The 15,411-nt window shown below is 38.3% G+C and overlaps 1 protein-coding gene across 4 annotated transcripts in view; it reads left to right on the top strand.

Moving 5' to 3' along the window:
- ATRX (ATRX chromatin remodeler) overlaps positions 1–15,411 on the top strand; it is a 269,137-nt gene that overhangs the window by 523 nt on the left and 253,203 nt on the right. For all 4 annotated transcript variants that reach the window (XM_081808623.1, XM_081808624.1, XM_081808625.1 and 1 more), the window contains exon 2: positions 6,549–6,610. In XM_081808623.1, coding sequence (XP_081664749.1) covers positions 6,574–6,610 — 37 coding nt within the window. In that variant the 5' untranslated portion in view covers positions 6,549–6,573. The remainder of the gene's footprint in view (positions 1–6,548; positions 6,611–15,411) is intronic.

Here is a 15,411-nt window from a genome sequence, read left to right on the forward strand (position 1 = left end):
AGAGGGGGAGGGGCGGGCGGGAGGATGTGAGATCCTGGGACGAGTTAGTGGCGTTTGGATAGCAGGAGACGGGAAATACCCCAGCTTTGCGGATTTTATTTTTCTGCAGCTCCTGGGGACAAGCTCTTTTTTGGGGGGTGAACGGGTGGGTCTTGCTCGGTTTTTACATTCCTTCTCTACTCCAGATCCTGAAGGGTATCCTTGGATTTATCCCTAGGCAAGGGGGTACTAACGCAGTATACTTCTTGTGAAGTCAAGCTTTAATGGGTTGGTAAGGCAGACCTCAAATGTTTCTCCACTTTCTGGGCAAATTTCGAGCAAAAGTAATTAGACCCTACTTTTAAAAAATTTATTCCGCGAGGGATGAGGAGCAGGTTAATGTGGGTCGATGGGAAGTAAGATTTATTGCAAGGGAAGCTGTGCCTGGTAGGCCTCCTCTTCCCAATCAAGCACGTTTATTAGGTTGAGGTTGTTTTTCTCTTGTGCTTCTGATTTGCCTCTTGATAGTGTCTAAAAATATGGGTTGTTAATATGAAATGTATACTACTTTTACACAGGTGGCTGGCTTGCTTTTCAGGCTGTTTGACATCTGACTTTTCATCCCTTGTGAATTAAGTAATTTCTCTGCTCTGAAATGTATCCTTGGCGCCTAGTGGCAAAATAAAGAAAACTACAGGGAGCATGGATCAGAATTGCATTGGTAGTTGGCAAAATGTGCCTTTGAGTAAGTATTAATGATGGTTGACGCTTTTAGAGCACTTTACCTAGCATGTAGAGTTTGGGAATGAGCCTGTGATACCTATTATGCCTATTTTTCTACATTAATAAGCAGTAGATCGATCATTTCCTTTCCTTGAGGGAAAAAAAACCACTTTAATTCTTAGATTATAGATCCTTAGCTATGTAAAGATTGTAGTCTCGGTTTCTGAATTTATGTTAATTGGTCCAGCTACAGTAAACCTTTATTTATAGGGTATTGGGCATGTAAGAGGTACCCAGTACAACTTGTTGGCTGGTTATTAGGTGCTCATGTTCGTTTACATGAAGGGTGTACCTTACAGGTAAATATAACCTCTAGATTTTACTGAAAGTCTCACAAAAAGGAGACTTCATTCATTTTATGCCAAGGTCAGTTTTTTTGTATTGGTCTTGAAAAGTGCTTATTGTTGACTTTCACCTGTATAATCTTAATTCTCAAAACAGCCCTATGGGGTAGGTACTTAGTGTTCCTCATTTTACAGCTGAGGAGGAAACTGAGGCATAGGGAGATCAAAGAGCTTGACTAGAGCTATAGAGCTTGTAACTGGTAGAGCTGGAATTGAACCCAGTTTTGACTCCAGAACTTATGTTCTTAACCACAAGGCACTAATGCCTCCTTGAGCTGCCATGTCTAATGTGATTATGATCATTTTAATTTAGCCCAAGTATTACAGTGGAAGAAGTTTGTGTTAGCTACCATTGTGGTTATTTGTGGTAGGTCTTAGAGCTTGTAGCTTTTACAGTATTTTGCCTTTTATGTACAGATGAGATGATGAGAAAAACTGAAACACTTAATTCCAGGAGAGACTTAAGCTGCATGAAAAACCCCTTGTAAAGAACCACATATATAAATGTTAATTTAAAAATGTATGATGCTCCCTAATTATTTACTGTGAAGGAGCACCAAGTGGGTGTTCAGAACTGTCTCAGGCTGAAGTGTCATTCATCTCAAGTCATAATCATAGTCAAGGATAATCTGACAGGTAATGCTTGAATGAGTAGAACCCACAATACTGAATCACTCTTGATTCTCTCCTAATGTGAGGTAGAAATAATAGAGCAATTCTATACATTATCATTAATTTTATTTTACACAATAGTTACAGATTTTTTTGTATCAGAACTTTGAGCACTTAAAAATAGGAACAAAGAATAGTTCTGATTTTTACTAATGTTTATAAAAAAAGATATTTTCTATGATTCTGTGGTGAAAAAATAGCCAAAAGGCAAGAAGGGGGGGAAATAAACTGATGACCTGGCTAAATCATACACTGAAAAATGAGTGGCTCAGTCTTTAAAAGATTTTGTTTTGTTTTGTATTTTGTTTTAAATAAGATTGGCTTGTTTCTTGAAATATCATTATGATTGACAGATAAACTTTTTTTGTATAAAGGTCAGAGATTTGATGGGACTTGTCATTCTTTTTTTAAGATTTTACTTATTTATTTGGGATAGAGAGAGCACGAGCAGGGGGGAGGAACAGAGGGAGAGGGAGATGTAGGCTCCCCACTAAAGCAGGGAGCCTGACGCAGGGCTTGATCCCAGGACCCCAAGATCATGACCTGAGCCAAAGGCAGACACTTAACTGCTGAGCTACCCAGGCTCCCCGACTTGTCATTCTAATCATTATGGCAGCTGATTACTTGAAAACTGACAGCAGCATAACTTGTTATTGGTCTTAAATTTTATTTTTTAATTTATTTATTTGTTTTTAAGTAAGCTCTGTGCCCGGTGTAGGGCTTAAACTGATAACCCTGAGATCAAGAGTCATGTGCTCTTGTCGACTGAGACAGTCAGGTGCTCCATGGTCTTAAATTTTAAAAGGCAGAAGTTATCTAAATGGAGAGATGCTGAGAAAATGTCTTAGAAAGTATCTGTTAGGGTAGTAAGTCACAATCATTGCCTACTAACCTAATTTTGAAAAATGTTATCTGTGAAATATTTGCATTCCCACCGAGTGGAAAGTATTAAGCCAGGCTGTGGAGGGGGAGTACCTGCAATTTTTATAAAGGGTTTTGAAAGCATTTAAATACCAGTTGTTTATGTTGCTAATTGGGTGAAAAGAAAGACCTTTGTGACTTTAATTTTGATCATACCAGTTCTCATTGGCAACCCTTGGTATAGTTGACCATAAGCTTTCAGTTATATATTATATTTCTAGAGATAAGATACATGTAGTACTTAAAGAAATTTCTGTATAGATACAGGTGTGTGAAATAATTTTTTCTGTAAGAAATTGTGTGTATGTGTCTGTTTCACTCTTGGAGTCTGAATAAATTTATGGATTATATCAGACAAATCTTAGGTTTACATGAAGTCCTTTCCTCCAGAACTTGAATGTTCTCTTGCACATTGGCAAAAGCTGTTCAAATGGTTTAAGCCACTGGAAAATGATGTTTAGATCTTCTCTTAGGAATGTTGAATATAGTAGGACAGTAAAAGGAGCATCTAAGTAGGATTTCTCTGTACCTGTATGCTAATGTTTGTCTTGTGATTGGCTTGATAGCTGACATGCAAGGTATCATTCTCCGTTTCTCCATCTGTAAAATGGGAGTAAGTTTAATAGATATTGATAAAGCCTGCAGTTCTGGAGGAAGTAACATGGTTATAACAGTGGTTCTTAAAAGGCAATAAACTGAAGCTCTTTGTGATGTTTGCTAATTCTTAACTGTTTTAAGAGTGTAAAGAGGTCCTGAGATTAAAAGTGTGAGAACTGCTGGTGTAAGAGGAATGAACACTGAACTCTGAGACAAACCAGGGTTTTCTAGGTATAGCTCTGTTGCTTAACTGATTGTAGGACCTTGGACCGATTTATCCTTTCCAGGCTTCTGCTTTATCATTTGCAAAATGAACCTGTACTTGATGTTCTATAAGGTTATTAAAAAAAATGGGGGCACCTGGTTGGCTCAGTCGGTAGAGTAGGTGACTCTTGATCTTAGGGCTGTGAGTTTGAGCCCCACATTGGGCGTAGAGTTTTAAAAAAATAAAAAAATAATTCTGCTTATGTGAATGTTGATCATTTTTTGGTTTTACTTTGGGGGTAGGAAGAAAGGTAGTGCTGAAGGGAAGTTTCTTTAGCCACGTATGCATATCTTTTTTTTTTTTTTAAACTTACATGGTTAGGATACAGGTGTTTTGTTGATGATATCATCTGTCATCAATGTACACGTATTTGTGCAAACATTGGAAAGGAAACACTTTGTTGAGTAGTTTGTTAATATTGTGGCTCAGGATATGTTCTATTTTGAAAGATTATTATATCCAGGATATTATATTTCTACCCTTTTTTATTTAAAGATTTATTTATTTATTTATTTATTTATTTTAGAGAGTGAGAGAGTGCAGTGGGGAGAGGGAGAGGGAGAGAGAGTTTCAAGCAGACTCTGTGCTGAGCACAGGGCCCAATGTGGGGCTCCATCTCACCACCCTGAGATCACAACCTGAGCTGAAACCAGGAGTCGGATGCTCAACCTACTGTGCCACTCAGGTGCCCTATTTCTCCCATTTCTGCCTTTTTTTTTAAAGGTTTTATTTATTTATTTGTCAGAGAGACAGAGACAGAGCACAAGCAGGGGGAGCAGCAGGCAGAGGGAGAAGCAGGCTCCCCGCTGAGCATGGAGCCCTGTGCGGGGCTCGATCCCAGGACCCTGGGATCATGACCTGAGCCAAAGGCAGATGCTTAACCGACTGAGCCACCCAGGCGTCCCGATTTCTGCCCTTTTATGTTTAGGGATGATACTTACGAAAAGACCTTTATTCTGGCCAATTGTGCTTTTTGCCCTGGGAAAAGGTTCTGTGATTGTGTGCTATAGTCACTATTTTGAGATCCTGTTTCTTGAGACTTTGTCTTTCAGTTTTGGCTTGAAGTAGCCATTCTTGGTATCTATAGTCCAGCTTTCTTGTTGACTGTTATATACAGTATTGTTTAAGAAATTATTGGTATGGCAGTGGTGTTCATGTGTTTATATCCTGCACTTCATATTTTAGGAGAATGCTTTATTAGTTGATCAAATACTTGAGTATCAACTAGGGGCCAGGCACTGTGCTATGGTATACAAAGTTTAATACAAAATTCTCACCTCCTTAAGGCATTCTTAACCTAGTGAGGGAGATATTAAGTACATAAGCAGGTATGAAACAGTGCTAAAATAGAGGTATATTGGTTTTACTGGGTACCAGAAATGAAGGAAAGCCTAATTTGGGGGACGTCTAGAAAAGTTTTACAGAGGAGATGGTATCTGTATTGGGTCTTGAAGATGAGTTAGCAATTGAGGGTTGACTGTGAAAAAGGGCTGCCCATGCATTGGGATTAGTATGGCTAAAGATTAGTCTTATTTTCCGTATGGCAGAGGAAATTATAGACATGTACACAAATAATTTTGAAGCAGGATATAAAGTAGTAAATGCTGCAGTAGGTAAAAACTAAATTCAGAGTAGGAAGGTATTTCTGATGGGGTCCAGGGAAGGCCCTTGGAGGATAGGTACGGTTTTGACAAAGAAAATTGGAGGAGAGTCCAGATGTGAGATATAGCAGCTTGAGCAAAGGATTGTGGTATATATTAGTGTTTTCTCTTGGGAAGCAGGTCAACTTAGAATTTTTAACTCAGTTCCTGGACAAATATTGTATAACTATTGTGCAAGTAGTATGTTTTTTTCCCCAGCTTTATTGATATATAGTTGACATACTACACTGTGTAAGTTTAAGATGTACAATGTGATGATTTGATATATGTATATATTTTGAAATGTTTACCACGATAAGGTTAGTTAACACATCCCTCACCTCACATAACCATTTTTTTGTTCTTATGGTGAGAACATTTTAAAATTACTCTCTACCAACTTTCATGTAATAGAGTATAGTTAACTATAGTCACCATGCTATGTATTAGATGTCCAGAACTTATTCATCTTCTAGTGCAGTTTGTATGTTACCTTTTGTGGCTTGATGATCTTGAAAAAGCCATATGTCCCCTTTGTAAATGAGCCTGATAATTTCAGTTCAGAAGAACTGTCAAAAATATTTTCCACTTTTCTTAAAGATTGTGTAAAATTTAATGCACGGATTTTGATTGACTATGATTGTTCAAAATCTATCCTTAGTTGTTTTTATTTTGGTCATTTGAAGTGGTCAGTTGACTTTTGGATAATCACTGATTTATAAAGTCCAAAATCAAAGTAATTTATTTTCATGTAATACTAGATTTGTTATTTTGCTTATTTGAATTATCTTAACTGTTTTTTGATTTATATGATAGCATTCCAAACCTAGTTCTGCTATAATGCTTGTTTTGAATATGCATATTTGTCCCAACAAGATTGATACATCAGGGAACAATTTGAGCATAAGACAAAATTTGCATTTTCTTATGCAGGATTTTGTCTGCAAGGTCAGGGATCAGCAAATTATGACCACCAACCAGTGGCCTGTTTTTGTAAATAAAGTTCTGTTGGAACACACCCAAGCCCATTTGTCTATATTGTCTGTGGCTGCTTTTGTACCACAATCTCAGAGTTGAATAGTTGTAACAAAGACCTAACTGCCCACAAAGCCTAAAATATTTACTATCTGGTCCTTTATAGAAAGTTTTCCCTGGGTGGAAACAGGAAGCTACACCCAGCTGAACTGAACTGCATTAAATCATGCATATACATGCACACAGCTCACACCTCAAACATCTGTTGGCTAGCTCAGTACACCCCTTGCATTGTAAGCCACTCCCATCCACGTCTGTTGTTACAGTTTTCCATCCGATTTCAGATAACCCTCCTTCCATATCATTTCACAGTAATTCATGAGCTGCAGCCCTTCTGATGTACTTCCACAAGCAAACTTCAGGTCTTTTTCAAGGTAAAGTGCTGTATTTATTGTTGTGTTTGTGTATTTTTTAATCACCTCATGTATAAACTGTAAAATTGTGCTATCATTTTTATTAGGTTTCTGTCTTTTTAAAAAATGTGTCACTGATGAAGTTTTTTGAGTGTTGTAGTTCTAACCCCATTTTCCCTATGAATCCTTTGGTGTTCATTGCACAATTTTGCATAACCTGGTGATTTTTAGGAACTCATGTGATTTCAGAACTGACTGTAATTGTCATCCTGCAAAAAGTACTAATTCATTCACCAAATATTTCTTGGACTATGTGAAGATTAAATGAGTTAAAGGACACAGATTAGTGTCTGGGACATACTAATTACTCAAATACTAGTTATTTCTCATTACTATTGCCATGTGCCAAGAACTGTTCAAAGTATTGCTTAGGTGAACAAGACAAATTAAAGCTTTGTCCCCATGGAGCTTATGTTATACTTCAAAAAAATCTGTGTTAATACACATTTTGGCTAGTAACTTAGTCCTACTCCCATAAAAGACATTTGGTGTTTTTATAGATAACATTTTAAAAATACCCAGAGATCAAAGACATTTACTTAAAACAACTTTCTTGTCAACGTCTCATTGATCTCATGCAATATTTTATTGAATGATTTTTAAATATGTTTTTAATAACTGTACCCTTGGGAGATGAATTGATCTACCTTCAAGGAAATAAATAATCATCTGCTTTTTACTATATTTCAAAATAAAAAGTTAAAAAATACAAATTCAGACTTAATTTGCAAAAATAGTATGCAGATTGTCATAGGCCCTCCACCCAGATTCAGCAAATAGTAATTTTTTACATTTGCTTTATCATTCTGTCTGTATGATTTTTGAGCCATTTGAGAGTAAATTGCAGACATGATGCTCCTTTACCCCTGAATACTTCAATATGTATTTCCCCAAAATAGGAATATTCTCTTATGTAGCCTGAGTATAGTTAGCAAAATTAGAAATTAACATTGATACTGTTTCTTTTTTTTAAGATTTTATTTGTTTATTTGAGAGAGAGGGAGGGAGAGAGCACAAGCAGGGGGAGCAGCAGAGGCAGAGGGAGAAGCAGACTCCCTGCAGAGCAGAGAGCCCGATGTGGGGCTCGATCCCAGGACCCTGGGATCATGACCTGAGCCAAAGGCAGCCGCTTAACCGACTGAGCCACCCAGGCGCCCCACTGTTTCTTTAATTAAAAGATTTTTTTAAAAGATTTTATTTATTTGAGAGAGAGAGTGCGTGCACACATGTACGCACGAGAGGGGGGCAGGGGCAGAGGGAGACGGAGAAGCAGCCTCACCATTGAGCAGGGAGCCTGAAGCGGGATCCCAGGACCCCGATATCATGACCTGAGCTGAGGGCAGATGCTTATCAGACTGAGCCACTCAGGCGCCCTAAGATTTTATTTTATTTTATTATTTATTTATTTATTTGTTTGTTTGTTTGTTTGTTTGACAGAGACACAGTGAGAGAGGGAACACAAGCAGGGGGAGTGGGAGAGGGAGAAGCAGGCTTCCCGCTGAGCAGGGAGCCCAATGCGGGGCTTGATCCCAGGACCCCGATGCGGGGCTTGATCCCAGAACCCTGAGATCATGACCTGAGCCGAAGGCAGATGCTTAAGGACTGAGCCACCCAGGCGCCCCCTTAGGATTTTATTTTTAAGCAATCTCTACACTCAATGTGGGGCTTTAACTCACAACCCTGAGATCAAGAGTCGCATGCTCCACTGACTGAGCCAGCCAGGCGCCCCCATACAATACTGTTCCTAATCTACAGACCTTATTCATGTTTTGCCAGTTGCTTCATAATGTCCTTTATAGTGAAAGAAAAAAAATTTTTTCTGGTCTAGCATCCAGTTTTGGAGCATGCATTGCAATTGATTGTCATGTCTCTTTAATCTTCTTTACTCTTGAGCACTGTACCGTGCTTTTTTTTTTTTTTCCCCTTACATATTTTTGAAGAACAGGATAGTTAATTTGGGTTTGTCTGATATTTCCTTGTGATCACGTATTTTGCTAGAAATACTATGAAGTGATGTTGTGTCTTTCTCAGCACATTTTATTTTATTTTTTATTTTTATTTTTTTAAAGATTTTATTTATTTGACAGAGAGAGAGAGAGACAGCGAGAGAGGGAACACAAGCGAAGGGAGTGGGAAAGGGAGAAGCAGGCTTCCCGCTGAGCAGGGAGCCTGATGCGGGGCTCTTGATCCCAGGACCCCAGGATCATGACTGGAGCCAAAGGCAGATGCTTAATGACTGAGCCACCCAGGCGCCCCTTTCTCAGCACATTTTATCAGGAGGCATATGATATCTTTGCTTTTACTATATTTTAAAATGTATTTTCTTTTAATACTAAGATTATCAATCAGCTCATTCTCTGCCATTTAATTTAGGTATTTGAAGCTAGGTTTGGTTAATTTCTATAGAGTTGGGAAGAATTTGCCCACCTCTTATTGGTGGTTTTTTTTTTTTTTTTTTTGCTTTTCCCCTTCTTCATATACGTATCCCCAACATTCAAAACCACAAAACACCCTATTTATGAATTTTCATAGTATATTCTAAGTGTCTGCTAAAAGTAGAGAATCAAGAGTGAATGTTTCGGGGTGCCTGGGTGGCTCAGTCGTTAAGTGTCTGCCTTCAGCTCAGGTCATGATCCCAGAGTCCTGGGATCGAGCCCCACATCGGGCTACCTGCTCAGCCGGGAGCCTGCTTCTCCCTCTCCCACTCCCCCTGCTTGTGTTCCCTCTCTAGCTGTGTCTGTCAAATAAATAAAATCTTTAAAATATATATATATATAAATAAAAAAATAAATAGAAGCACTAAAAAAAAGAGTGAATGTTTCATGTTAAAGTGACTGCACCTGTTACTTGTTAAGTATATGAAATAATACATTTCTTTCAAAGGCTGACTATCATGCATCCAACACAGCTTACTGAATATCTCAGTTTAGACACCGAAGAGAAGATATTGGAGGGTACTAAATGACTTCAGGGTTGTTTTGTGGGTTTTTTTTCCCAGGGTTGTTTTTTTTAATACTCAACAAATCACTCTTCTTTTAAGGAATGCCTGAGCAGACATTATCTTCATTTTAATAAGCCTTTATTATTCCTCTGTACAAGGCAATATGTTATTTCCCACATGGGAAAAAGATGAACCCTGACCAGTTTCCTCCTTTGAGGAGCTTACACTCCAGTAGAGAGTACTCTGAGTTTTAAACAGGGAACTCTAAGCATAGTGTGTTGCTTATTATAAGAGAAGTAAAACAAAATTCAGAAGAGGGGAAGGGAACCTTCTTTGAGCTGAGTTGTGGTACGATTGGAAAGTCATGTGTGAATTATCTTGCAGAGAGCTTCGAATGCTATGCTTAGGAATTTCAGACTTTATAAACATAGGGAGCTTTTTTTTAAAAGATTTTATTTATTTATTTGACAGAGAGAGAGAGAGACAGCGAGAGAGGGAACACAAGCAGGGGGAGTGGGAGAGGGAGAAGCAGGCTCCCCGCTGAGCAGGGAGCCCTATGCGGGGCTCGATCCCAGGGCCCTGGGATCATGACCTGAGCCGAAGGCAGGCGCTTAACGACTGAATGACTCAGGCGCCCCAGCATGGGGAGCCTTTGAATATTTTGAGCATGGGGTTACATTTGAGTTTACTCTATGCCAATCATTGGAAATACTGAGAAGATAGAACAGTCCTTTAGACAAGGAATATATTTAGGAGTATATAGACATATATGTTCAATTCCCATTCCCCCTAAAAGTATAGTAGCAGATGCTAAGTACCAGCTGAGTACTAATGACATATATGGTATTAGAACACAGTAGTTTAGTACTTGAATCGGGTAGAATGAACTTGGATAAAAAATGGAATTTAAAGTCAGGAAAGGATGACTTTTGGGAACTTCTTCCTCCTTCATCCCCATTCCAGTAGATATTAAAAAAATTTAAATGACTTGTGTTCCTGAATACTGCCACCCACTTACTAGTGTATTCCATGATTTGTCTCTGACATCTGAATTCTAAACAATAACCTAATTATTCTGGATGGGAGCTAGGGTTACCTGCCTAACTTGAAGGATGAATTGTGGAAACAGGTGCTGTTTTTTGTCTCCAAAATCTAAATGTCTTAAATTTGTATTTATTTTTCTGCAGAGAAATAGAACCACAGTTCTCACCTAAAGACCCTTTTCTTATAACTCCTTAAAACAGGAATAAAACTTTTTGCTTTGCTTTCTTGCTGTTGCCACATTGTTTACCTCTTGTCTCCATTTGCAGACTGTCTTTGGGTGGGGTGTGGTATATCATTGGAATGAGCTGTATTTACTAAAGCAGAAATCAGTGTATGAGATGAGATGAAACATTTCTTGAAGGTTTTAGTAATTAGGCCCACATGAACATGGTGACCTTTATTGCAATGTAATTTTTATTTAGAGTATTACACAGAGACCGCTATTTAAACATAATAAGGCAGAATGCTGACCTTATTCAAATATTGCTGCTTTATTACAAATTTGTAATTTCTTACCTCCATTAGAGCATGTATACTTTTATATTTAAAAAAATAGACTGGAATGTTTTTAGTCCTCCATTGTGTCTTTTTCTTTCTTTTCAAATTTTTATTTAAATTCTAGTTAACATACAGTATAGTATTGGTTTCAGGAAGTCTTCATTTTTTAAAAAATATTTATTTGAGAAAGAGAGAGAGAGAGCACAAGTAGGGGGAGGGACAGAGGGAGAGGGGGAGGGAGAAGCTGACTCCCTGCTGAGCATGGGCCCTGATGTGGGGTTTGATTCTAGGATCCTGAGATTGTGACCGAAGTCAAACACTTAACCGAATGAGCCACCCAGGTGCCCCCTTCATGGTTTCTTAAATGTTTTGGAAAGGTTGACATTTTTTTTTTAAAGATTTATTTGACAGAGATAGAACACAAGCAGGGGAAGTAGCAGATAGAGGCAGAGGGAGAAGCAGGTTCCTTGCTGAGTAGGGAACCTGATGCAGGGCTCAATCCCAGGACCCTGCAATCATGACCTGAGCTGAAGGTAGCCGCTTAACCGACTGAGCCACCCAGGCACCCGGGAAAGGTTGACATTTTCTTTTTTTTTTTAAAGATTTTATTTATTTATTTGAGAGAGAGAGAATGAGAGACAGAGAGCACAAGAGGGAAGAGGGCAGAGGGAGAAGCAGACCCCCTGCTGAGCAGGGAGCCCAATGTGGGACTCGATCCTGGGACTCCAGGATCATGACCTGAGCTGAAGGCAGTCGCTTAACCAACTGAGCCACCCAGGCGCCCAAGGTTGACATTTTCATACCAATTCTGAATAGTGTTTATTTGCCCAAGTAGGTACTGTTGGTACTGAGCCTAATTAAACCAGAAAAATTTAAGCTCTGCCCTTAAGTGCTTTTAGACTAAAAATAAATAACACAAGACAAGAAGATAATTAATAAATCACAGAGATATATTTCCCTGATAACAAATATGGCAGATACGGAGATAGCTTATACATGCATACCTATGAACTTTCGAAACAGATTTTAAGACATTTTTCTTGTGCTGGAAGGGAGAATGGTAATGGACAAATATTACTGTTACCAACCTTGTTGTTTGTATATTTCTTTTGTTATTTTTTAGTTGCAATAAAAGAAAAAATTTAGCATTTTAACCACTTTAAAGTGTATAATTCAGTGGCATTAAGTACATTAAATATATTCAGTGTTGTGCAACCATCATTGCTGTCAAATTCTGGAACATTTCCTTTACCTCCCAAAGAATCCCTGTATCTCCCAATATTCTGCATCATTGTGCATCCGTTACCTCTGTCCAACTCCAGAACTTTTTTGTCATCTCAAACTGAAACTGTACCCATTAAACAGTAAGTTTCATTCCCCTCTCCCCTAATCCCCTGGTAACTACCTTTTCACTTTCTGTCTCCGATTTTAACTATTCTAGATACTTCTTTATAAATGGAATTGCACAATATTTGTCCTTTTGTGTTTGGCTTATTTCATTATTTAGCATAATGTTCTCAAGGTTCACCCATTTTGTAGCATGTATCAGAATTTCATTCCTTTTTTTTTTAAGATTTTATTTATTAGAGAGAGAGACAGTGAGAGAGGGAACACAAGCAGGGGAGTGGGAGAGGGAGAAGCAGGCCTCCTGCAGAGCAGGGAGCCTGACGTGGGGTTTGATCCCAGGACTCTGGGATCGTGACCTGAGCCAAAGGCAGAGGCCCAGCGACTGAGCCACCCAGGCCCCCCTAGAATTTCATTCCTTTTTAAGGCTAAATAATATTCCATTCATTATGTATGTACCATACATATTTAGTTTATCCATTCATCTGTTGATGGACATTTGTGTTTTCATCTTGGCTGTTGTGCATAGTGCTTCTGTAAACATTGGTGAACAAATGTCTGTCCAAGTCTCTATTTTCAGTTCTTTTGGGTATGTACCTAGAAGTGGAATTCTAGCTTTAATTTTTTGATGAACCACTATACCGTTTTCCATGGTGGCTGTGCTGTTTTACATTCCCACTTGCATTGTATAAGGGTAAGAATTTCTCTGCATTCTTGGTCAACAGTGCTTTTTGTTTTGTCTTTTAGAAAAATGAGCTCATACAGTTTATTTTAGAATTAAATTAACTTAAAAAATTTAGTTGACTATGTCAATTATACTCAAAATATAAAACAAATGAATTGACAAGAAACTAAAATGAAATAAAGAGGATTAAGAGGTACAAACTTCCAGTTATAAAATAAATAAGTCATGGAGATGCACAGTACAGCATAGAGAATATAGTCAGTAAGATTGTAATAATGTTTGGTACAGATAGTGACTACACTTATCATGGTGAGCACTGAGTAATGTGTAGAATTGTTGAGTATGTGTGTACCTGAAATTAAGATAACACTGTGTATTATTTATACTTCAGTATTTTGTTTTTTTTAATAATAGCTATACTAACAGGTGTGAAGTGTTATTGTAGTTTTTATTTGCATTTCCCTAATGACTCGTGATATAAAGCCTCTTTTCATGTGTTTATTGGCTGTTGGTATATCTTTGGAAAAATGTCTCTTGAAGTCTTTTGCCCAATTTAAAATTTTGTTGTTGTTGTTGTTGTAGGAGTCATTTAAAAATTCTGGATATTGGGGTGCCTCAGTCAGTTAAGTGTCTAACTCTTGATCTTACCTCAGGTCTTGATCTCAGGGTTGTGAGTTCAAGTCCCAGAAAGGGCTCCATGCTGCGTTTGGAACCTACTTAAAATAAATTCTGGTTATTAATCCCTTATCAAATATATGATTTGTGAATATCTTTTCCATTCTGTGGGTTGTCTTTTCACTCTTTTGGTAGTGTTCTTTGATGCATGAAAGTTTTCAGTTTGGATGAAGTCCCAAGTTATCTGTTTTTCTTTTGTTGTATGAGTGTTTGGTGCCATCCAAGAAATTATTGCCAAATCTAAAGTCATGAAGATTTATCCCTCTATTTTCTTCTTTTTCTTTTTTTTTTTTTAATTTTTTATTTATTTGAGACAGAGAGAATGAGAGAGAGAGAGCACATGATAGGGGGGAGGGTCAGAGGCAGAAGCAGGCTCCCTGCCGAGCAGGGAGCCGGATGCGGGACTCGATCCAGGGACTCCAGGATCATGACCCAAGCCGAAGGCAGTCGCTTAACCAACTGAGCCACCCAGGCGCCCCTCTTCTTTTTCTTTTTAAAAGATTTTTATTTGTCAGAGAGAGAGAACACAAGCAGGGGGGAGCGGCGGGCAGAGGGAGAAGCAGGCTTCCCACTGAGCAAGGAGCCCAGTGCGGGACTTGATCCCAGGACCCTGGGATCATGACCTGAGCCAAAGGCAGATGCTTAACTGAGTCACACAGGCATCCCTATTTTCTTCCAAGAATTTATAGTTTAGTTCATATGTAGGTCTTTGATCCAATTTGAATTAGTTTTTTAAAAAGATTTTAAAAATTTTATTTATGTATTTATGTATTTTAGAGAGGGAGCAGGGAGGGGCAGAGGTATAAGGAGAGAGAGAATCTTACACAGGCTCCACGCCCAGTGTGGAGCCCTTCGTGGGGCTTGATCTCACAACCCTGAGATCATGACCTGAGCCAAAATCAAGAGTTGGATGTTTAACCGACCGAGCCACCCAGGTGCCCCAAGATTTTATTTTTAAGTAATTTCTACACCCATTGTGGGGCTTGAATTCACAACCCTGAGATCGAGTCACATGCTCTACTGACTGAGCCAGCCAGGTGCCCCTGGAATTAATTTTTGTATATGTTGTGAGATAGGGGTCCAACTTCATTCTTTTGCATATGGATATCCAGTTCTCCTAGCACCATTTGCTGAAGAGACTGTTCTTTTTCCATTTAGTGGTCTTGGCGTCATTGTCTAATATCAGTTGACCATAGATGTATGGATATATTTCTGTTTTTTTTTTGTTCTATTTGTCTAACCTTATGCCAGTAGCACACTGTTTGATTACTTGAGCTTTGTAGCAAGTTTTGAAATTGGGAAGTGAGAGTATTCCAACTTTGTCCTCTTTCAAGATTGGTTTAGCTATTTGGGGTTCCTTGAATTTGCATATGAATTTTAGGATTGACTTTTCAATTTTTGCAATAGTGGCTGGGGCAGTTTTAATAGAGATTACATTGAATCTGTATATTTTGGGGAGTATTGCTCTCAACAATATTAGATCTTTTGGAACATGAGACATCACTCCATTTAATTGGAATTGTTTATTTTCTTTCTTTTTTTCATTTATTTTTTGTAGTAATCTTTACACCCTAT

This window comes from Leptonychotes weddellii, chromosome X (assembly GCF_054177405.1).
Source record: "Leptonychotes weddellii isolate Sample4059 chromosome X, ASM5417740v2, whole genome shotgun sequence".
NCBI classification, from domain to species: domain Eukaryota; kingdom Metazoa; phylum Chordata; class Mammalia; order Carnivora; family Phocidae; genus Leptonychotes; species Leptonychotes weddellii.